This window comes from Semicossyphus pulcher, unplaced genomic scaffold (assembly GCF_022749685.1).
Source record: "Semicossyphus pulcher isolate SPU_LCO1_2020_fin unplaced genomic scaffold, fSemPul1.0.p SCAF_14, whole genome shotgun sequence".
In the NCBI taxonomy this organism is placed as follows: domain Eukaryota; kingdom Metazoa; phylum Chordata; class Actinopteri; order Labriformes; family Labridae; genus Semicossyphus; species Semicossyphus pulcher.
Window position 1 is genome coordinate 29625161 of NW_027211648.1, and position 24192 is coordinate 29649352.

Below are 24192 nucleotides of genomic sequence, written 5' to 3' on the forward strand. Positions count from 1 at the left end.
TGCCTGCAGCTCTTGGGTTAAATTAGTATAATAAGACAGTCTAACAAGTCTTTAGGGTAGAGGTTATGTAGTTTTTGTTTCTACCACAGACTTGTTGTCTTTTCTCTTTCTAATGTGAAACAAATGTTGAAAATCTTTTATTTAAACAGGAGAAGGAAGAAAAAGAAAATGTTTCTGTAGCGTTACCTTCTTAGCGATGCAGAGGGTGCGGAGGCCGTCTCGGGCGTAGCTGTCTAAATGTTTCTGGGTTTGTTCTCTGATGTGATCGTAGATCTCCTGAGCCTGCTCTGCACCTGAACATCACACGGATACAGACATGCATGCTGTTATCATTATCATCATTATATGTTGATAGGAGTAAGAAGACTTTCTTCAGTAGTCCTTTTGTTGTTTACCTTTAGGCGTCTCCGTCAGGTCCATGATGACCGAGTCGGCCCCCTTGGTGTAAACCACCACCTGTCCTGAGAGCGGGTGGCGGATCACCACGGACATCCTCTTCCTGTTGGAGTCAAACGGCAGGATGTGGAGCAGCTGGACCGCCAAAGAGCCGATACCCGGCAGATCCACCAGCAGACTCTCTGCAGAGCGGCCCCTCAGGGTGCAGCGGTACGCCTGGGCCGCGTGGACCAGAGCCGCCTCGTCCGGACTCTCCGCCTCGTACAGCAGCTCATCATCAGAGTCCACGTCTCTGATCAGGTCCTCCGCGTCCACCCTCGCACCATCAGCGCTTGTTTCATCATCCTCTTTGATATCATCCTCCCTCACCCCCACCTCTCCATCATCTTCTTCCAGCTGAGAGGATAAGTCCAGTTTGGGCCTCAGGTTGGAGGTTTCCAGGTGGTTTTCAGGGTCTTGTTGTGACCGGTCTGTGGTGCCGTCAGGAGGTGTGGGGACAGTGAAAGAGCCATTCTTCCCGCGGGAAAACAGCCTGCTGGTGAAGCTGTATGGGCTGCCTCTGATCTGGGGAGGGGACAGCGTGGAGAAAGGAGAGAAGCTGAAGCGCTGGAACATCAGCTTGATTTCCTCCAGAGACTTGAGAGGCGTTCGTGCTTCAGGCACCTGCAGGGAAGAGAGAAGGAAAACTGTGACATTTAAATTTGATTTGTGGAGTCTCTTTTTCTCCATGATGGCTGACAGACACATCACACATCTCTCCAAAACCAATAAGTCACGTCAACCCAGTGCAAACAAATGAACAAGCTGAACGGACAAATGTAACGTGGAAGGTTTTCGATGTGACACGCCTGACAGACGTCGTGTACCCACCACATGTCGAGGCTGGCTGGGCGAGGACACCACCACGCTGTTGCACATGGCCAGAGCGAGGAAGAAGTCAGTGATGTAGGTCAGCTCCAGGCTGGACGGAGTCCCAGAGCAGCCGTCAGTCAGAGTCAGCACCGGAGAGCTGAGCCAGCTCAGCTTCCTCACCAGCTCAGGGTCTGGTGCCACCTCCTTCGCCTGATCAGACACACACAGGAGGAGGAGGAGCTTAAAGTTTGTGGCTGAAGCTTGTAAAAACTTTAACCATCATAGTCTCCCTGCAGAAAACTAATCTTCTAATTTCTTTAAGCAAATAATAAAAAGTGTGAAAAATGAAAGCAATACAGGGAAATAAATGATAAACAATAAGAAATGACTGTGTGACTTATGACGTGGTAACATAACAAACGTGAAATCCCTTTCCGTATTTTCAACAAAAAAAGCCTTTTAACCTGCAGGACAAACTCAGCTAATAATATGTGCGTGTGTGTGAGCGCCTCTGACCACGCGGCTGCAGAAGGCGCTGGGTCTGTGCTGGATGTGATCGGTCAGTTCTTCGTCCTCCTCAGGCTCGTTAGTGAGCGTGTGCAGAGACACGGAGCTGCGGTTGCAGCTGAGGGAGCGACAGCTCAGAGATTTCCTGCTGCAGCCCGACTTCAGAGTCACAGAGCGGCCGGCCGCCTCGTTCTTCTCCGCCTCGTACACCTCCAGCCTCCGAGCTGACACACAGACACAGGATGTACATTAATTACAGATTTCTTTTTCCAAGTTTGACTCCTCTCAGAAATTCCTTATCAATGTGTCTGATGACGGAAATGTTGACGAGCATTTCCTCACATTTTTGACATTTTATAGACTGAACTATGTACTGATACTGAAAGCAAAAGTTAGCTGCAGCCAGAGTTTGTTTAAAAACAACCAGATGTTCATGGATCTCGGCTCTAGTGGGGAACTTTCTCATCATAGTAAAAATATGCTCCAACAAAGGTAAATGAATCCCTGCAGTAGTGTTACTGTCAGTGTGTACCGTTCTCCTCGTGAGGATACTCCACCCCGTAGATGCTGCAGCGGCGGAACACCATCTTGTTCTCCGTCAGAGTTCCCGTCTTATCGGAGAACAGGTACTGGATCTGGCCCAGGTCCTCCGTGATGTTGAGGGCCCGGCACTGGATCCTGCAGTCCAGCTGCTCGTTGTACAGAGCCAGGTCGTTGTGGATGAAGTAGATCTGACCCAGTTTGACGATCTCAATGGACACGTATAGAGAGATGGGGATCAGCACCTGTTGGACAGACACGGGTTACACCTTCTGCATGGACGTCACAGATATCTACATGTAACGGGTACCAGAAATGTAAATTTTGATGAAGATACTTAGCAGAGGATGGTTTACCTGCAGCACAATGATCATGGTCCAGAAGACGTAGAATCCAGCCAGAGCAGGAGACGTCTCCCTGTCAGTCTGAAAGATCGGGTCTTTGAGGTTCTTCAGCCAGAGGCCGTGACCTGCAGAAAGCAAAGACACAGGAAGAGCTCATCACTCCGACAAACCGACACAGGAACAGCTCATCACTCCGACAAACCGACACAGGAACAGCTCATCACTCCGACAAACCGAACGATAAAGCTGGAAAAAGTCCTTCAGCCTAAAGAGCAACACTGCCTCTCTGTTGTTTTTACTGGATAACACTGCTGCTGTTCATCGCTGTGTGTTTGTGCCAGCGTTAGAACTCACCTACAGCACCAGTGAGACACATGACGATGAGCAGCAGCACACACCACAGGACGTCTGTGTTCAGACGCTTCTCCAGCTGGCTGCGCTTGTACCGCGGCCCGCTGTTGTTCATCATCGCTTTAGTCTCATGACCTGAGTCACACGGTGGGAGAAAAACACATCACAGACATGCTGGGTTATAATACAGACCACTGTTCTGCAGGAGGAACTCGAGCAGAACCGAAAACATCTTGGTCTGCCTGCTTTGTTTTCACACCACACACACTGGAAACAAGACAAACCTTTTTGTGATCTGTTTGTTTAATCTGCACCAGATTGACAGCTTTCACAGCAGCCTCAATAAGCGACATTAAAGTTATGGATCTGATACGTTTCACTTAAACTTTCTGCTGAGTTTCTGAATGTATATCATTTATTCCACACATGGGTTTTGGTCAAACAGTGTGGGGGACAATTCGCACAGATAATCAGTCAGTCTTTCACTTTGTCTGACGGCACACGAAGAGGAAAACTGCAGAATATGTTACTCTACACCTCAAAACAAGAGATCAGACTGCAGTGAAAAGGCCAGTTTAACTGTGGGTGTTGTTCTCTCACCAGCATAGACCACGATGCCCACCACTGTCTCCGTGTTGCGGATGGTGCAGCTCCTCAGCAGGAGGTTGCTGTTATGGAGGCCGACACGAGCCCCGCCCGGGTGCTCCCTGTGGAACAACACGCACATTAATATCAGCTGCACAAAACAACTGTTTTAAGTACATTTAGAGGACAGTATTAGAGGGGTACTATGTTCATTTCAAGCTTTGTATTTCACTCTGTGATACCTGCGGAGTAGCTTAGCATCATTTACAGTTTAAAAACGCCTCATGTTTCTCACTCTGGTGCTCTGTGCCGGCCCTCATAGAACCTCTGCCTGGAACGACTCCGTCAGCTCTGTCCCTTTAAGAGACCCCGCCCCTACAAGCCCACTTCCTTCTGATTGGCCAGCTCTCCGAAGCCTGCCGAGGCTGCACTTGGTGAGCGTGTAGAACTAACTGTGTGAAACCTGGCGTTCACAGCAGCCTGCAGACTGAGCTGAGAATTTCTCTAACATACTTTCACCTACAGATTTGAAACTTCGCCCACGTTTAGTCTGAACATCCAACACTGTAACATTATATATATACATGTTAAAATGTGAAACAGTATAATACCCCCTCTTTAAAGTGTGTTTGAGGCTCTACTGCAGTACTTAGTGGAAGCCAAGAGCAGGTGAGACTACACATCATGTTTTTTGTCCCAAAACTTTGTGATCATGTCTTCATTGGCTCAATATTTAAACCGATTCATTTTGAAAGACCTAAATATGAGATGAAAACAAACTCACATGTAACCTCTGAACCTGCTGAGGTCATCGTTGGGGTTCTCACACTCGATACGACTGTGGAAGCTCTCAAGGGTCAACTCTGCTCCCTGAAAGACCCACAAGCAAAAGCACACAACAGATTTACACTCACGTGTGGACTGGAGTGAACAGATAGATTTTGATTATCGGCCACCAACTATAACAAGGACAGATCTTTGACCTTTTGATCCACCTCGTGCATTACCTGAAACGGGAGGTCTGAAACCACCTGCCTCTGCTTCAGGTTGGTCTCTCCGTCCAGGTTGGAGGTCTCGATGTAACAAACCCCACGAGGGTCGGAGGAGTACAGCAGCAGCATGTCAGCCGGGATGATTTCATTAGAGGACAGACGGACGAAGTCTCCGACCTGCACGTCCTTCCAGCACCGCTGAATGTACGCTCTCTGCTTACTGTGGGACAAAGTGAGAAGACGGAGAAGAGACGGAAGGATTAAAAACATCTCAGGAAAAAGAGCAAAGACCGAAGGATGTTGGTATGTACGGGTTAATGGATCAAATAAACAGAATGTCAGAGAAAAAAGGAGCATTTTGTTACGTCATTTGGAGAGAAAAGTTGTTTTAAGAAGCTGTCAAAGAGAGGTGGTGTTACACCTGGACTGATGGCCAGACAGTTGACAACCTTTCACGCTCACATTCACACCTACAAGCATTTTCAGAGTCACCAATGAACCTAACGAGCATGTCTTTGGACTGTGGGAGGAAGCCGGAGTACCCGGAGGCAACCCAAGCATGCACAGGGAGAACATGCAGACTCCACACAGAAAGGCCCACTACGTCTGAACCGGGATTTGAACCAGGAACCTTCTAGCTGTGAGGAGACAGCACTTACAACAACTATAACGCAAGGAAAAACCTGAAAAATGGCACCAGATTTAGGATACAGTACTTTGTTTTTCCTCCACCATGAATTCATGTCATTAACTCTCGACTCTTTAGCACCAAATCAGATATAATGACGGTAAACGGACTGTACCAATATAACACTTTTCTAGTCTTCTGACCACTCACAGTGCTTTTACACTACATGTCACATTCACCCATTCATACACACGTATTCACACACTGAAACCAAAGGCCTAAGTGCCAATCTCTAATCAGGGTGTAACCATTCCCACACAGTCAAACCCTTCAGGAGCAGTCTGGGGTTCAGTGTCTTGCCCAAGGACACTTCGACATGTGACTGCAGCAGTCGGGGATCGAACCCTCAACCTTGAGAGACGACCGACTCTACCACTGAGCCACAGCCGCCCAAAGAGTCACCAGATATGCTGCAGATGTATCTGGTGACTCTTTGGACAGAACCAACCAGTGGTTCTCCTGGGTTGGGAACCAATGGACTTAACTAATCAACTGTTTATTAATTAGCTATAATTAGCGTCACCTCAGCTGCAACAGTGACATGCTTGTTATGCATTGATGCATTAACACGTTCCTTATCTCTGCATAGAAACCAACACATTGTCACATACTGTACATCATGTCTGATGTTAACATGTTAACATGTTCAAGAGCCACATAAACAATGTTAAAGTAGTGTCATCTACCCTGTCTTAAGCTAGCTTTAGATAACAAGACAAGGTCAAAACCTAGCATGTGTCTGACCGCATCAGGTCAATGTGCACGTTTGTGGGTAGTGTGTTACAAGGACTGTCTTCATGAGGCCGATGACAACGTATTTGAAAGCGGGTGCACGCTGCGGACGTAGGTGAGGACAGCAGACAAGCAGCGGAGGAGCAGCCCCGCCTACTCCCCGAACAAAGTACCCAGAGCCGTATAGACAGAGAGTCGCGTCAGTGGAGGTCCAGTATGCTCCATGATCCGCCAGTGCGACGTCGCAACTCTCTCTCTCTACGGCTCTGAAAGTACTCTCACTCACTCAGTCACTCAGTTACTCAGTCAGTCATTCACAATGTGTAAGGCTGACCCCGGCGGTGCCAAAAAAAAGGACAAATATTAAAGTCTTAATTATCCGAGTTAAGACTTCTAACAAGAACAATTTGTAACCTCAAAATACATTTTCAAAGATGGAAATGGAGCAGGGAGAATAAAAAACAGCACAATAGTCTGACACAGATGTTCTGTTAGAAGCTTCAAGAACAAAGATAATTGTGCCCAGCGACACACACACTGAAGTACAGTCAGATCAAACAACAAGAACTAAACATGGTTATTATGCAGTCACACTTTAACTGTTGCTGGTGTTTAGTGGAAATCTGTGAACTGATCTCATTATGGCTAAAATAATTATTAGAATTCAGGTGTCAGTTCAGTGAAAAATATCCTGGACAGCTTTATGAGCAGAATGAAGTGACTGCATATAATGGGCCTTCCTGTTTAATGATCCTTAACCTGATTACACGACTACGTGCTCTAACACGCTCCACATGGGGAATACGTAAGAGGAACATGGCAGCAGTTTGTACAGTAAACACAACCCAACAAGCACAGCCTGCAGATGTGTCGACTGCAAGCAGCAGCTCAGTGAGATTCACCGATGAGCACAAAGGACAGCGAGCTTTAGTCCATGAAACACAATGAACTAAACCTCGTGTACAGCTCCATCTTGTATGGTTAGTGTGCTACATTGTGGCTGAACGCTTACAGGAATAGTCAATGGTAACATCTAGAATTTGAATTTCAGGATATAAAATGGACATCTACAATCCTCTGAAGTAATATTTGTTCTTAATGTTTCCAGTAATATAACATCACTTGACCTGGTTAAGCTTTGTTTAAGTGAAGAAATGTCATAAATGCAGCTGTAGGAACAATGTTTCCTGCTCATATTTAACGGTGTGACTTCATCAGCAGCTCCGACAGACTTTCACATTTCAAGGTTTAAGATGAAGCAGAAAAAGGCTGCAGGGGGCGAACACGTCTGAGTGACTGTGAATGATGAATACTTTATTACAGCATTTAATTAATACCGGTTCAGTAGGTTTTTGGTCAGGAAACAGTTAAAACTTCCCTGTGTGATGGTGAAATCTCTCGGTGGTGTTTGCCTACATACTGTCATCATCTGTATAGAAAAACAGCCCTTTGATTGACAGGTCTTATTTACTCATGATTAATGTGTGAATACAATCAGTGGTTAATCATTACACTCACAGTCCAACACCCTCACATGCCATTGACTGAAACCCACATGTGAAATGTAACCGCTCACAATGTCCAGAGAAAATATAAAACAGCACTGTGAGCAATACTATTAATAAAGTTTAGGTATGGAAGCTTTAATGGGACAGTTGGGGTTTTTTGAAGTGGGGTTGTATGAGGCACTTATCAATAGTAAGTGTATTAATAGACGTACAGGAGATAACAGTCAGCACGGCCGAGAAGCCGGTCAGAGTTCCTACACAGAAGCTAAACGAAGCACGCTGCAGACGAGATCAGGGGCACCGCGTACTTCAGCCTCTTTAAAGAGTCCGACATGTAAGCGAACATGTCAGTTTAAGTGCTGTATTTCAGTTCTTTGTCTTCACATTGACGTCAGACAGCCCTTTCCCTCGGCTCTGTGTCTCACTCTGCACAACGGCCCTGTATACTTCCACATGCAGCGCACGGTATCAGATCAGCTGTAGAAGAGGCAACAAATAAAAGAAAATACGACATGGAAACAGCAAAGTGCCGTTCAAGATGGAAAATTAAAAAAAAGAACCACATTTAACCCACCTGCTGTAGACATGACAGCGCAGCCTGTTGATCAAACGATCCGACTTAAACCTGCGGTAGTCTTCCCAGATATCCTTGATGGCCGTGACTGACAGCACCAGTATGATGGGGATCAGAGCGATCTCCGGCTGGAAGGCCTCCACCACAGGAACAAAGTTGAGAGCAGCGAGGAAGATGAAGTAGACATTGGCATAGCGGTGGAGCTGCTCAAACAGATTCTTGGGCAGGAAGGAGAGGAGGGAATACTTTGACGTCCGGATTTTGTTGTTTTTACACAACTTCAGGAGATGTCTGAGCTCCTCATCCTCTGTGGAGGAAGGTACCACGGTCCTCCTCTTCTGCCGACGTTCCTTGGTAGAATGAAGACGGGACAGACGTTGCAGCGTATACATGAGTCCCCTCCACTGCTCAGGTCTCCGCTTGGAAGCTTTACCTACCTGCAACAATTACCAGATTTACATCCACGCTCCTGCTGTCACAGACCGACAGATGTGACATCATGTCTAGTGTCCCTCTTGAGTAAAGGGATGGACAGAGAGTGAACAGGACGTAGATATTCAACAGCCTTGGTGACATATTCATTTCCCCTCCTCTATAGCGGACACACGCTGCAAACAAACTCAAGGTCCAGGTTTTACAGCTGCCTCCAAAGACTGATTATACGATCGGCTGTAGGAGAAAGGAGGGAAAGGGAGGAGCAGCAGGGATCGTCCTGTCATTGATTTCCTGACGATCCTTCAAGAGCAGACTTTAAGCTTTGAGCGAGTGGGCAGGGTGATGATGCTGTTCACGTTTAAGAGTCTCTTTAGTCTTTGCTGCATACCTCAGTCGCCTGTATATTGTTTTCCAGTCTTGCGTCCTTCTACATGAAACGGTCACCTTTGCTCCTCCTGCAGGCTCTACCGCTCCACCTCACGCAGGCAAAGAGTACATTTCCAGCTGTGAGAGTGTTGCATTCAACACGGACAGTCTCCCGCTGTGTGACGGGGCAAGTCCAGAAAGTCTGATGCTGATTTATGTCCAAGTGTTCATTTTCTGACAAGTTGACTTTTAATTAGTTATTTGATGCTGTAAAAAGGGGGCGTGTTCTCATGATTGACAGCTCTGTGGACAAATGGGGCTCCTGCAGCGTTCTGTTCCCGAGTAGCAGAGTAGAGGAGGAACGGCGAGAGGAGACGTAACTAACACTAACACTACAGTCATTGAACTTTCCATCAGCGTGAATATCTGCTTCAGACCGACACAAGAAGCGGCTCTGCTGGTGAATATGATGATGTGAGGGATATTTGCCTTTTTTTTTTTTTGTAAGTTAAGTGTTTGTTTTAATAAGAGGAAGTGGCTACAGCGGCTCCACCCGCCGAGCTCTACTGCACTGTCTCTTTCTCTCAGGGCGGGTTCACACCAGCCTTGGTTAGTCTGACTGAACCGAACCCTGGAGCGTTTGTCCCCTCGGTGTGTGTCGTTTAGGTTGGTGTGAACGCTGGAATGAAACCCTGGTGAGGACCAAACAACCGGACCACGGTCTGCTAGAAAAGACGGGTCTCAGTCTGTTTCCTAATGAACCACGGTCCAGTTTGATTCAAGTGTGAACATAAACAGACTTAAAGTAGGACCTAATACAGGAAGCAAACCAAAACACAGTGCATTGTGGGCTGTTAACGGGTGCTGACACTTGCAGAGACAGACACGCAGCCAGGCAGCAGGATGAGTAGGGGACAGACGAGGGGGAGCGACAAGGAAATAGAAATATGAGCTGACCAAACAATTTGACAAATGCTTGTGGAAACGCACAAAAACAAGGATGTGTTCAAACTGTTGAGGGGGAAACTAAAGGAGAGTGGAGCTGATCAAACTGTGGAACAATGTTGCTTAAAAGTCAAAAGACAAAAAGCTAAAAGCTGCCGTGTGAACAGAAAACCAAACTCGAGGCAAAATGCAACATTGAAACAACGTCACCAGCGAAAGATGGCTGCGCCGGCCTCGGAGGTGTTTTGGCATCACTTTTGTACAATGAGAGCAGATTGAGATGCGTCATCCGTATTTATATACAGTCATTGGTTCAAAACCTCAAAGTGAGACGGTGAGTGAGTCGGTGAACTCTTGAGGTTAACAAGCTGTGAGAGACGTTTGTAACACTTTCGGACGACACTGAAACCACGTCGTTTAATGAGGAGCAGAAAATGCTTTAAAGATCTACTGAAGATATGGTTCCTTAAAAAAACAGACTGACCTGAATGTGCAATTTATAATTATCAACACTTGTATGGGTTGTTTAAGAAGGCAGTAATAAAAAGTCCTTTACTGCTCATTAGTTTGGAGAACTTGTTGAAAATCATCCAGTATTTTAACATCAGGCTGGTGTTGCAGCAAAGTGTTACCAAACAATCCATGCAATATTTTATTATCTCTTAAGAATTAAAAGCTCAGAAATGACTGTGTGCCTTATTATAATTACAGCAACTTCATTTGCTTGTGTTCCAGTTGAAAGTAGATATTTTTTAGATTCATGTTTTCTAATCGGTGAAGCTTGCCAATTGCACAGACAAAATTACTTGCACAAACCAGTACTTCCAGTATCGACGAGCTTCTAATTCACTAACTACAGTTTCAAAGAAGCTTCTCCAACACAGCCAGGAGCTGAAGTCTCTTCTGTTCCTTTGGTGTATTTGTTTCCACCACATCGGACAAAATGCAAATCAGACCACTAACTGATTTAAATGTTTGCTTTGAGATGCATGTTAAGACAACAAGTCATGGTGTTGCAAAGTACTGATGTGCGACTGTGAAGCGTGAAGAGGAAATGTGTTCAGATCAGGAGAGAGCTTAAAAACACCCTAAAGCATCAGCATCGCTAATAAGCTTCAGTTGCTTTGTTGGGTTGTATTTGTCCGGGCGTTTTTAGATATCTACGGTTTCTAAGCTTCTACTCCCATTCAAAGGAGGGACTAGCGTCAGCATAGAGCTCTACATTGTTGGTGTTGCATGCTGGGAAAGGCAAGGAGAGAATAAGCAGAGCGCTGAGAGCTTAGGTACAAAGCACCCTGTCAATCATAGACTCCACACCTGAAAGCTATACTGCACCATCACTCACTGCTACGGCTGCAACTGCTGCCATCGTTCCCTGCAGCTAAGTCAGTTAGCTAGCCATGCTAACAATCGAAGCTTACGTTCAAGCAGATAAACAAGCTGGTTTTAGAAAGGCTCAATCATGAGAATTAATCCTTCGCCAACCCCGCTCTCCAAACAGCCATTGTCTCATTATATACTTAGCAACTGTGACTACACAGGGCGGGTCAGTCAAGGGTTATATTTCCTCACACAGTGAAGCTGTGTTTGTACTGGGTCCTATCCATAATCCTTCAAATCCAGAAGCACAAGAAACAAAGTTAATCAGTGTGTTATCTGTTCTGGCCTAAGCTGCAATCGTTAGCATGTCTGGCTAACTAGCTCACTAGTTTCAGTAAACCATATTGCTTCCAAAGCCAACGAGCGAATCATAAACAAGAGTTAACTACATCTATGTGTGGTGTTACGATGTTATTTCTTTAAAGCCTGTGCAAGCCTAAAGCAAGTGTACATCTGCCTGTAATAAATGACCGACCTATGACCTAAAGCCTGACAGACATAACCATAACCAGATGTGGTGGGACTTATTGAAGGTTCCATCGTTAGCTGTTATTGGTTGACTCACCCACAGAAAACTCGCACGACATTGTTGTTGACCTTCTTGTCAAACAGGTAGCGTCTGTAGTCTTCCAGGGCGTCTTTGATGGCGATGACGGTGAGAACCACTAGCAGAGGAATCATGGTGATTTCCTTCTGAAAGGCTTCAACGACCGGCACCCAGTTCAGTAACGCCAGGAACAGGAAGTACAGGTTGGCAGCCCTGCGGAAAAGAGAGCAGAGCTTTAAATCAGTGGGTAAAAACTACAAGAGCACAACAGAAGCTGTGGAAGTGCCAGACGAACACTCATCTTCTGGCTGTCTCATGGTTTTATTCGTCCACCACTCTGGTTGGTTTGAAAACAGCTGTTCAATAGATGGCCATTAAAGGTTTGACCCCCTGAAAAGTAAAGACTAATAAGCTGAACAAACACTTTCTACCCAGTGACAGTCGACACCAGACTCAGTTCCTGTAATGAACTTGGAAGACTGCTCGAGGTTGTATGCATACCAGTCAAGTTGTAGTTCACAGCCATCAGTGTTTCCCAAAGAATAACTTGCTGGCTATTTGTACATTAAACATATTTAAAGTAACAGATTATTCTAAGAACAAACCAACAACAGGCTTACAATAAACAGAAGAAGCAGAGCATGTGATTATCAGTAGACTCGTCCCGAGGGGTGATTGTCTACTTATTTACCCCTGATTGCATCATTCTCAGACGGAAAAGCAAACAAACAAACAAACCTAAGCCAAGCCTGCAAAGATATGGGACAGATGTTACATCACACTGACCTTGACCTTTGACAGCCAAAATCAGCCCAAGAGGACGTTTGTGCTTTGAAGATATTCCTAACATACGTAGAGAAAACATCGTGCCTCCAACACGGCTGTTAACGGCATGGAGACAGGAACAAGTATTAAAGGTCAGTTCATCAAAACTACAAAAATCCAGAGTAGTTCTAGTTAGAATAAATGTTAGCTCTAAATTAATAACAGAGCTAGCTAGCACCGAATCTCTTTGTCAGACCAGACTCTGCAGACCAAAGGCAGGCTGAGCGTTCAGCTAGGGACAGGAAGCAGGGTCGCGAAGCCACGCTGGATTGATACATACAAACAGGTCTAACCTGCTGTACATTGTACTACATGTACCATGCTCGGTAGGTGAACCATCACAATGGAAACAAAGAGGACGTCTGGAGAAACACACTATAAGACGTAGGACAATGCATGTTTGGAAAATAGAGGATTTCATGAATAATGGACGCCTGTTGCCTTCCACAGTGATGCACAAAGATCAGCAACCAATCGCAAATTAAACAAGCAAAACAATATCTTATCTATTCATTAGTGTCTGACCTGTGGAACTGCTGGAAGAGGTTCATGGGGATGAAAGTCAACAAGCTGTACTTCGTGGTGCGGATGGCGTTGCCCTTGTAGTTCTTGGAGACGGCTTCGTACTCCTGCTGGTGCGGCCCGTGGCGTGCAAACACCGTTCTCCGCTTCCCGCTGACTCTCTGTGGCGAGCCGTGGGTTTCCAGGAAGTGTTTGTTGGGCAGGCCATCAGGAGCAGAGTACCAGCCTTGCCCCGAGTCCCCCGCCAGGAGCTGCCGGCAGCGATGCTGCACCCAGTGGAGCCGCTCCATCTTCGCAGCTTGATCGCCTCCACCTCCTCCTCTGTGGCCTCCTGCTCCTTCTGCGCTCCACAGCTGACTTTCACAGTGTCTTCATCCTGCAGAGAGAAAACCACACAATAACGTGACTCTGGTTTGTTCTTACGTGAACTGCAAGCTAACACAATCAGTCTGGTGTTGATATGGTGTTTATCTTTGTTAATTTAATGTCTGTTAGTGCAAATACGTAAATATGAAAGGTTAAAATATAAATAGCACAGTTCTTGAGGAATATTTTAATCTGCGGATGAGCTGTCCCGTTTATTGTAAGGAAGATATAATCACTGCTGGTTTTGGTCTGGATGTGGGATTTATAACATAATGAAACTATAACACACATGGACACGCTCTCTCCTGTGAGTAAACATGATCAAACAGGGGACGCAGCCCTACAGGCTAATCATTAACTTGCCGAGCCCCATCATTTCCTGTATTAGAGCCATGATACAATAAAACAAGCTGAACATTAACACACAAATTAACTGAACACATGTTCACTGACAGATTTATCGCCAAGATACTTTTCCTCACGTCCCTGAAACACGATGCTGAGACAAATAACAAATAACACAGGCACTGAAAAAAGTGTTTCCATCTGTGTCTGTGAACAAGAGGAAGAATCGGACGTGAGAAGAAAAAGAGGAGGGAAGTGAAAAAAGAACTCCTGCTGTGAGACGGAGATTTGGGCAGTGCGGATAAAAAGATCGTCGAGGATTTAGAGGCGTGTTCATCAGAATAACAAGAGATCAGTGCAAAGACGAGCCTAACTCTGCAGTCACAGAGGGGACGAGGGCAAAGGTCACTGAACGACTTATGTAGAAACTAAATAATGTTTTCATTTTGTTTAAGGAATATAGGCATCACGTTTTATAAAATAAGTATATTTAAGTATTTATTTATGTGTTTTTAAAGAACTTGGCAGAGGATAAATAAACTGGGTACTACGGAGAAAACAGGGATAAAATATTAGTACAGGTATATCCCGCTGTGATGAGATTTCCCAGCGATTTTGACTCACCGTGTCACTACTTCATGGTGGCACTTATGACATGAATGAGGGTAACATGAACAGAAATTAAAATGGCCGAAGAAGAAGTTAATCAGATATCGTGGGGCACGTATTGCGTATCGTATCGTGAGTTACCCTGTGCTTCCCACCCCTGACAGGTACATGGGGATGGTGTGCAGGCAGGCAGGTGGGCAGGAAGGCAGGCAGGCAGGCGGGCAGGAAGGTGTAGACGTAACCGATCTTTCTTTCACAAAATGTTTATTATTCTTGCCTGAACAATGGTATTTTTTGATCCTGCGTTAGATCCACTGCTGAGGTGCCTCAGTGGCCGCTTTGATAGTCGGTTTGATTTTGTGTTTTATTAGTTTATTTAAGAACAAACCGTGTCGTGTTCTCCGTATTATTCTGTCTGCATAGGCTGCTGTGTTTACTTTACAACAACAAAAAATACATTGTTGTAACTGTGATCTTAATCCACATCCTTAATTTAACACTCAGCACGAACATTATCTGCTTGGTAATTAAAGAAATTGTAACTCACAACAAATGCATGAAAAAAACTGCTTCCAAAATGATCAATTTATGGGGTCAAAGTCAATCCTACTGAGCTGCCATCAGTGTTCCTTCTTAACAAGCTAAACTCACAAAGGAACAGAAACAATACGAAGCATCTACAGGCGAGTGTCCTCCACAGCAGGCCTCCTCGCTCCCGTAGACCTTGTTACACAGAGAATCTGCATCAGCTGCGTAAGGGAGCTCCTGTGGCTTTACATTTCTACACCGAACCAAACAACAGCGTCACAATGCCGCCCCAGTGTGTGTGCTTTAACACAGGGTGCCGGTGTTGCGGGAGCAAACAAGAAATGACATGTCAACAACAGTTCACAGCGTCACACACATAACGGCGCAACAGCCTTCCCTCCAACAGGCTGCGTGAAAGAGGCTTGTGTGTAACCAGGAGTTGTTGGAGGAAGCTTTCTGACACACTTCTACACACGCTGACCTCGCTCTGCTCAGGCCTTCAGGCACAACAACAACAACAGGACATGTGACTGACACACAGTCTCTTCAGCAGCTGACCTGACAGAGAGACACCTGACCTGACTGTAAATCATCCTAATGAGCAGTCTAACATTACAGAGGCAAGACGCCAACACTGCATGTCGGTTCACGTGTTTTTATACTGTTTAGTCAATTCTAAGGAACAACCAAGTGTAACTGCTGCACTCTGAGGATTTTTTCAGGCAGTTTGCAGCACAAACACAACAGACACTTGGCGGTGCACTACAAAATGTAAGTTGCAAGAGAGTTCAAACTCACAAAGCACTGTTTTAGAGATGCATTTGGGTCCCCAGGAACAAGCTGCAGACAAGAAAACACATCATCACCTTGAGCTCCCACACAGGTCTCTCCCAGCATGTTTTAGATTGCTGGGTTTTGTTATGTTTGTTGTTGAGCTGGAGATCTCCGGTAGTCCAGTGATTCGTCTTTTTGTTTTATGTTCCTGTTTGTAGTTGGTTTAGAAGGAAGGTTCTGGGAACAGCGGCCCATCGCGCGGCTAGCCCAGCATCTGCCCATGTTTTGTTCATTGTGGCCGGGGTCTCCAGCTCCTTATGTTTTCTCTTCGTTTATTCGTGATACATTGAAAATTTTGGGGTTTAATAAAGTTAGTCAAGTTAATAAAGTTTATCAACTGTGTGGCGACCTTATCAAATATGTTGCGGCCCCCACTGTGAGCCTTTGGTTTGTGTATGTCTTTAGTTAGGGAGGCCGTTAACAGGCTGGGGCGATGACAGAAATCATAAGCTAACCCTAGCTACTACAGCTAACATGTTAGCAAAACATTCCTTGTTTACAGACCTGTATAACAAGATACCAGGTCCTAGTTGCTTCACCATGTTCGCCTGCCAGTCTCTAACGTGTCTGCCCATTCGTGCCATCAGTGTAGAGGACATTCGGTTTATCAGAACTTTCTCATCTAAAAACAGCTTCCTGGAAACGTAGTTTACGTGTGGTGGCCGATGAAACAAAAATCTCTACAGCCGCAGCTAATCAGAGGGTTTCTGAGGTTGACTGCAGAGTTTGGTATCGTACCCTTTGGGCTTATTGCCACGTGTGACATCCTTCACATCACACATACTCATCTGCAATTGAGTCAAGATAGAAGAGGATGCCTAATATCCTGCACACCTACAGTCCTTCCACAGGTATTATCACTGATCAGATCTGCTCTTAGGACAGCGTGAGGGCACGTACCAGATGTGTGAGATTGACATCTCTTACTCTCCTGTGGGTTTTGTTTTACCTGCTGGGCCGGATTTCTTTGGATATCCTCCATGCTGATCTGTTCCAACTCGTTTGGTGCCAATTGTGAAAGTGTTTGTCTAACTTAACAGCACTATAACATGTGATTTAAAGAAAAGGAAAGTAAAGTAAAGGGTCAAGCGCTTTAGAGGGGAACTACTAAATGCGTGCACAGAGTCACAAGCAGATGGGATGGCATTGGAAGAATCCATTCACATTCATTACATCACTTTGGCTCCTTCTCTGCCATGATGTGCAGATAGTTTGGGAATCTGGATCTTTAAAAGTGAAAACATGGCAGAAAGCTGCTGATGAAAATTAAAACTACAAAATGTTTTCCAACGTCTTCCTTGGTTTTCTCCCTCTCTGCCCAAAGCCAGAAGCCCCTCCCCCCCGATCAGAAAGCCTCCTCACAGAGCTCTGCGACATGCCTGACCTGCTTACCATCGTTCTCAGCACATGAGTCAGATAATGACTTAAACTGATAGGAAATAACAACCGCAGCTACTGCACATGTACTGATACCAAGGGCAACTGGACTTCATGACGGCCTCTTGTACAGTGTTTAACAAGCCCTCACAGAGGGATGTAAATCTCTGCTTATCTCCAGATACCACAAGCACTCCTTTCCATACGGTTCAGGGCTAAGGAGCTATGTCCGCACCTTCCTTTCTCCATCAGCCGGTGTCACATGTTCTGTACAGTATGACACCTTAAGGGGGAATTCTGGTCATTTTGAACCTGTTCCCTATTTTGGGTTCTAAATGATTTATAGCTGTGGTTTTGCTCCTGTAGATAGTTTCATCCAGAAGCAGCAGTCACACTGTAATGCCTGCGCTGTGTTCTTTCAGGGCTATTGCTCTCCAACCAAAGTGTGTCCACTGTACGTGCGTGTTATTCTGTAGTGCTGGAGCCATATAAAAAGATGGCCGACATGACAGCTCCCTCAAAAGTGAAGCCAAAATGCTGCCTGGCTGCAGTATAGCTCATAAGCCCCGCCTCCTCCATGTTAACAGATGGGACATGAGTCAAACTATAAAATCAAAATACACGTCAAAGACATTTTTCTCAAACATGGTTTCTGTCATTATAGTTAGTTCTTATCATGCTGATTTATGTCCACGTGTTCATTTTTCTGACAAGTTTTTTAATCAGTTATTTGATGCTATAAAAAGGGGGCATGACCTCATGATTGACAGCTCTGTTGACAAATCCGGCTCCTGCAGCCGATCAGTTCCGGATTAGCAGAGCGGAGGACGATCAGGGAGAGGAGACGTAACTAAAACGATCACTACAGTCATTAAAGTTTCCATACCTGTGAACAACACAGAGAAGCTGTTCTGCTGTTAAACACGGCGGCGTGCCGGATCCTTGCTGTTTTCGGTAAGTTTGTGTTTGGGTTAGCGGAAGTGGCTACGGCAGCTCCAGCCGTCGATCTCTACTGCGCGGACTATGGCTCTAAATGACGCCACAATCGCAAGTTGGCAGCGCTTATCGTGGGGGCTATTTTGGTACCAATTTCGTATAATGAGAGCAGATGGAGACGCATCGTCCATCTATAAATACAGTCATTGGTTGGATCCAAGCTAACCTTTAAAAACACCAAATTTACACAACAATACAAACAAAGCAGTTGAGGAAGTGCTCGACCAGAAAGAATGTCACGTCTGTTTGTGGTTAAAAGAATCCTCTTCCTCTGTAACAAACAGGTCTCTCTCTGCTGGGATCCTTTCTGTCATGTTGTCACACAATCTGAGCTGTCAGTGGAAACAACAAGAACTTTTCGCAGACGCACTTCGATCAGACACAATAGCTGTTACAGCATGTCTCGCCGCTGTCTGAAGGAATCTACTGCAGAAACTTTATGTACCTGTTTCTAATTTAGACTCTAAAGTTTGTGAAAAAAAGGCTCAGGCTTTTAAATAGTGGAGTTACCCTTAATGCCTTGGATCGCATGCCAGGCTATTATTTCAAATACTAAAACCATGAACAGAATGGCCCAAGTTTGGCCCAAGTGTTCACCAAACGTGATGAATAGCTTGGGGAAGTGAACTTTGAAAAATCCCCAGCCTGTACTCTGCGTGGCCTCCTTCTTACAGTAAATACAACATTTCCTGTTCGATTAAAACGTGGTTTTGGAGAAGTGTAAGTAGAGCTCACTTCAACAAAGCAGAACAAGGGAAGTGTTAACGACAGTGAGATAAAGCAGCACTTCCAGTTGGCAGCTCTGAATGAATCACTGTTTCCACAGTTATCTCTGTTATCTCATAAGTTTAATGTTTCATCCTGTTCTAAAGAGCTCACTGTTGTCCAGCCTGAAGAGGAACTGGATCATTCTGAGTGAATGAAGCTGCAGTCAGTTACTGTACTACATCTTGTAACTGGAGACATCTGCATCCCCCGCAGGACCCCCGCAGGTCCCCAGACTCCAATTTGAGAGCAGCTGACTTAATGATGTCACTTCACTGCATGATCTGGGCTTAATCTGTCTGCTCACACGGCTGCACTGGATTCCACATTTTACTGAATTACTAGGTTGCCGGTGATTCTGCTGCTCTTTTGAGGCCTAAACTGAAATTGTGATCGGTTAAGGTGGTCGACTGTCAGAGAGGGTCTTCAGATTACTACAGCTGCTCTTTGGTGGTTACAGCTTATCATTGAGGCTCAGACAGCAGCCCGACTGGCCCCATCCTCTCTGACAGCGGTCTAACTAACCCCGGTATCGTGACATGTTTTGTAGTTGGGTTGTTGACAAAAGCCCTCGAAAAAACGTTTATTTAAATAAATGTTTAAAGAAACGATACTTTCATGTCGTGTGGAGTCTTTGATTTGAGTAAATTGGTGTGAAGTGGTCACAACCGTTTTCAGTTCTTTATCCTTTCATCATTTTTACTGAACTCTGCTGATGATTTGTCCTACGATGTGACATTAAATTAATCAAGAAAAAAAAAAAAAAATTAGGGATGCACATTATCGGCACGTTATCGGTATCGGCCGATATCGGCTTAAAAATGAAGATATCTGCCGATATAATTAACCGATAAAATAATGGGCTGCTGCATACTTGATTAGATGACCGACCTCGGCACAATGTCCCCGGCGCGAAGAAGACCTGCGCGGCGCAGCGTGATGACGTCACGTGTGTCTACCTGCAGCATGACAGAGTTAGAAGCCAAAATGTCCGCGGTGTGGAAGTTTTTCAAAGTGTCCGGAATAGATACAAAACTGCTGTTTGCAATGACGGCTCAGCTTCGGTGATGCGAGGAGGAGCCAAGGCAAAGTCTGTCAACACTACAAACTTGATTAACCATCCTGATTGATTAAGACCCGTCACCCTGACCATTGTAACAAATGTGATAAGAGTATCACCATCATACTGTACGCTAATTCCAATACAGAAGAGAGTTGACGATCTCTGCAGTTAGGTGTGCGGGAAAAAAATATCGATATCGGTAATCGGCTCAATGAGTTGTAAAATATCGGCATATCGGATATCGGAAAAAAATCCAATATCGTGCATCCCTAAAAAAACAGCATATAAGAGAATTACCTTTGTTAGACATTCAGTTTCACATAGTGTGTTTTTTTTTTATCTGAAATTATAAACAACACATTTTTCAGAGTGAATTAGTGGAGATGTCAGACTTCTTTAATAAATGCTCGTCAAACTGCTTTCATCCTTTCAAAACTGTTACTTATTATACCTCATTAAGATGAGTGATTATTATAGTTCCTACTAATGCAATACTCGACAGTTATTTAAGATATTTAAGATACAAACTATTTTTTCCATACTTCAGAGTGTGTCACACCACAGGACAGACATTACAGCTATTACTACTCAAATATTTTGATATCAAACCGTTTAAAAAGTTTATTATTCTCAAAAACAAAGTCAACCATTTGGAAAAAAAGACATTTTGTCAAAAAATGAAGAGAAGCCTTCACAGGTCCAAACATTTGTAAAAAGAAATGCTGAAAAAAATGTTTTATTCATGTAAATATTTCATTTAAAAAAGGAAAATTATTTTGGACATTTTCTGTCACACTAAATGATGTTTCAGCCTTTTGTGTCAGCTAAGGAGCTGGCTGTTCTTAGCTAACCTGTCATTAGCAGTTAGCAAGTCAGATTAGCATAACTTTATAAAATTATGTTTTTTGAAAAAAAGTATTTTAATAAAAATAGAGTTAAGGGCTGTCACAGCAAAGGACAACAACACTAAACACCTTTATAGTGGTTCAGAGAAAGTGAAATATCTGAACAGTACTCGTCATCGGCTTCACAGGAGACTTTAAGAACTTTAACAGGGTCCTTCAAAGTTTCCATTGCTTTTATTTTTCATTAATAACAGGTGTAGATTATTGAACCACGACAGTCTCTGTCACACCCTAGGACATTTTTGACATTTGGCCTAAAAATGTAAAATAATCTGACAGCACAGAAATCTTTTAAAAAAGCGGGTTCATGTGAAGAACTGAAATGTGTATTTACAGCATTTTAATGGAAGAAATTACTAATTATATTCATTTTCATATTGTGCAGCAGTGAAAATCACGTCAACAACCCAGTTTCAGTTTCTCTCTGTCTCTAACGTTCGGCTGTGTGCTGCCGGGCAGGTGGCATACAGTGGGGCATTCAGAGTGTTCTTGCTGCTAAATGTGCACACTTAGTGAATCTTGGATGATGACTGACACCCTGAAGGAGTTACTGAAACTAAATTTGCTTCCTGTAAGATAACAGTCTCTGCTCTTCTCGTCAGGCTTCCACCAGATGTTACGAACTGGTTCCAGAGATTTGCTCTCATTCAAACACTCGACGTCATTGAAATAATAGGGCCCTGATTAACACTACGAGTTCCAGTTCATCCCAAAGTTACTGGATGTCGTTGACGTGAGGCCTTTTTGCAGGAGTCGTTCTTTCACAGCAAACTGGGAAAGCATGTCTTCATGGAGCGGCTCTGAACACGAGGGATTGTCATGTTTGAACAGGAAAGAGACAAACACAAACTGCTGACACAAAGTTAGAAGTCGAGTTACCTGATAACAATTGAGCTATTGACTTGTGAATTCTAAATGTCAACATCCAGCTCATAATAACGTCTGAGAAACTCTGATTTCTTTACACACAGATCTTACTTTGCACGTTATGTCTAAGTACTTTAAAAAGCAAGCAAATATGGACATACTATCACAGCAGCCAACGTTTGCCGTTCAGCGTGATTACAACGAGATTTAAAAGTGTTTTTACAATCACACAACAAACTCTGCACTACAACAACCGTAACAAGTAAACCTGTAAGTCTAAACCATCCACCCCACACGACATGAGCGCGCTCCCAAATATGAGCATCGGCCCGAGACGGCTCTATCCAAACATTCATCTCTTTAGTTAAAATGGTGTCAAAGTATGAGCAAAAACAACCCGATCTATGATCTAATTATAAGCTGGTCTTATAAAGTAGCTGGCACAATAATGTCCTCTTTAAGTACCAACTGAAGCTAAATGAAGCTATATATCAGGATAATAAATATACAAGCATCTGCTGCGTTATTAGATCCTATTGATGACATTAATGAAGAAATCCTGCAATAAACCTGACAATCATAAAAGCTATAATCAAACTGCTGAACATTGTACCATCCTATTTATAGCAGTAAACGTAGATTCATTAGAAGCACCTCTCAGTATTAAACAATTAGGTTATGTTAAACAGAAGCACAACAAGCTCCAAGAACAGCACAAAGCAGAATCTACAGAAAGCACATCAGACGCAGTGATGAAGTAGTGAACAACATGTACCTAATAGTTCTTTCACTACGTTTGGCAGTCGCTTGCTGGTATTTCTATTCACAAGATAAATGATTGTTTTGCCGTTTTCTCTGCTGAAACTAAACCCTCTGTTTGTCCATAAAAGGAAAGGACTGATTTGTCACTTATATTTAACCATTGCTTCTCTCCTGTAACTGAACCCCTGTGACCAGCCTCGACCAGCCTCGACCAGCCTCGCCCTGCCTCGCCCTTTCTCTTTCATCCAGACCGCTGTGAAGAAAGACGTGCCCATGCAGGCAACGCTTTAGTTATAAGTATTTGATTGTTCCTAATTATGATAAATGTTCAGAGTTGTTGTTCCATGTTATCTTAGAAATTACACAGCCATTGTAGTAATTCTGCTTGATAAAATACCCCCTACATGAGTCAGACTTAGGCACAAACCAGAGATGGCATTCCTTACACTGCCCAGTGAATAGTGTTTGTTTTGTGGTTAATGTTAAACCAAGTTGGCACCTTTTGCATTAAACAGACGACTTCTTGTGTAACATTTGATAGCATCTTGTTTCACATGTTCATTGTTAATTTAATCTTTTTTACCCAAAGTAGTATAAAACTTCAAAGCAGCTTTAGACCATCCTCCTGATCCTTTCAGCATGTTTAACCTACACGGATAACTTATATAATTGATGTCTCCTGGAAAAATAAAACTATTTTCTTTTCTAAGAGAGAGACTGTTCTGCCTATTGTGAAACAAAAATAAGCCTATGTAAAAAACGTTGCCTGCTGCGTCTCTTTCCTGCTTCAAGTAAGTGCCCCTAACCCGAGTGTTACTTCCAATTAGAACCCACAACAAACATTAACGCCATAAATAGTTCCATGTATTAAAAGTGCACACAGATAGGAAAGCGCTTTGGCCTTTTGTGCCGAAGGTGCCAACAAATTTGTATTATTAAAAATGACTAATTAAACCAGAAACAGAAAACGCTGTGAGGTCATTGGACACAAATGACTTGACAAAAGTCGTGACGTGTTTGAATGATTGAATAATGAGATATGAAAAAGTAAACCTCTGGGTTTGCAGTTATTCTGTAAGATTAGGGTTAGGCTAACCAAAGCTAGATTTCTCCCTCGGGTAGATTTGCTTAATTTCTTCCAGTGTAAAATAATAGCTAGTTTAGCCGCCCAAACACCTGCAGAATCTTCATGTCGGTGTGATTTATTGCTGGACTGATGTATCAGTCTTCATTATTTACATTGTTTACCTTGAATTAGATATTAAAAGTCATAATATATCGCCCTGCTTACAGGATCGCAATATACTGTATGATATTTTATGTAATAATATACTCACCAGATACTTGCCAATACACAGCTCAACACAACGTAACTTAAACTCTAGTATAAAACTCGAGTATAAAACTGTACAGTGGGATACAGGTGTCTCTGAACATTATTATCTCACAAACCTAATCAGCATCAAACCACATATTCCCAGGTAAAGCAGGTGTATGTTTTCTAGTTATGGTGTGAGGTATCTAATAATCCTGCTTTACGTTTATCCACACGTCTTACCAGCTCTAACTGGATGCAACGACTTCCAATAACGTTAATTGCAGGCTATAAAAACAGGACTCACATTATAGATAGAGAGTGCACTTTAGCCTCGTAACCACGCCTGCATTCCTAACTTATCTTACACT

General features: G+C 43.9%; 1 protein-coding gene across 1 annotated transcript in view; it reads right to left on the minus strand.

Annotated features, from left to right (window-relative positions):
- atp10d (ATPase phospholipid transporting 10D) overlaps positions 1–24192 on the minus strand; it is a 32798-nt gene that overhangs the window by 8219 nt on the left and 387 nt on the right. Inside the window, exons 2-13 of the mRNA XM_069661152.1 lie at positions 13093–13465; positions 11761–11955; positions 4583–4787; positions 4360–4445; positions 3591–3697; positions 2994–3125; positions 2652–2764; positions 2288–2540; positions 1765–1979; positions 1267–1458; positions 396–1059; positions 187–293 (exon numbers count right to left, since the gene is read on the minus strand). Coding sequence (XP_069517253.1) covers positions 187–293; positions 396–1059; positions 1267–1458; positions 1765–1979; positions 2288–2540; positions 2652–2764; positions 2994–3125; positions 3591–3697; positions 4360–4445; positions 4583–4787; positions 11761–11955; positions 13093–13379 — 2556 coding nt within the window. The 5' untranslated portion in view covers positions 13380–13465. The remainder of the gene's footprint in view (positions 1–186; positions 294–395; positions 1060–1266; positions 1459–1764; positions 1980–2287; positions 2541–2651; positions 2765–2993; positions 3126–3590; positions 3698–4359; positions 4446–4582; positions 4788–11760; positions 11956–13092; positions 13466–24192) is intronic.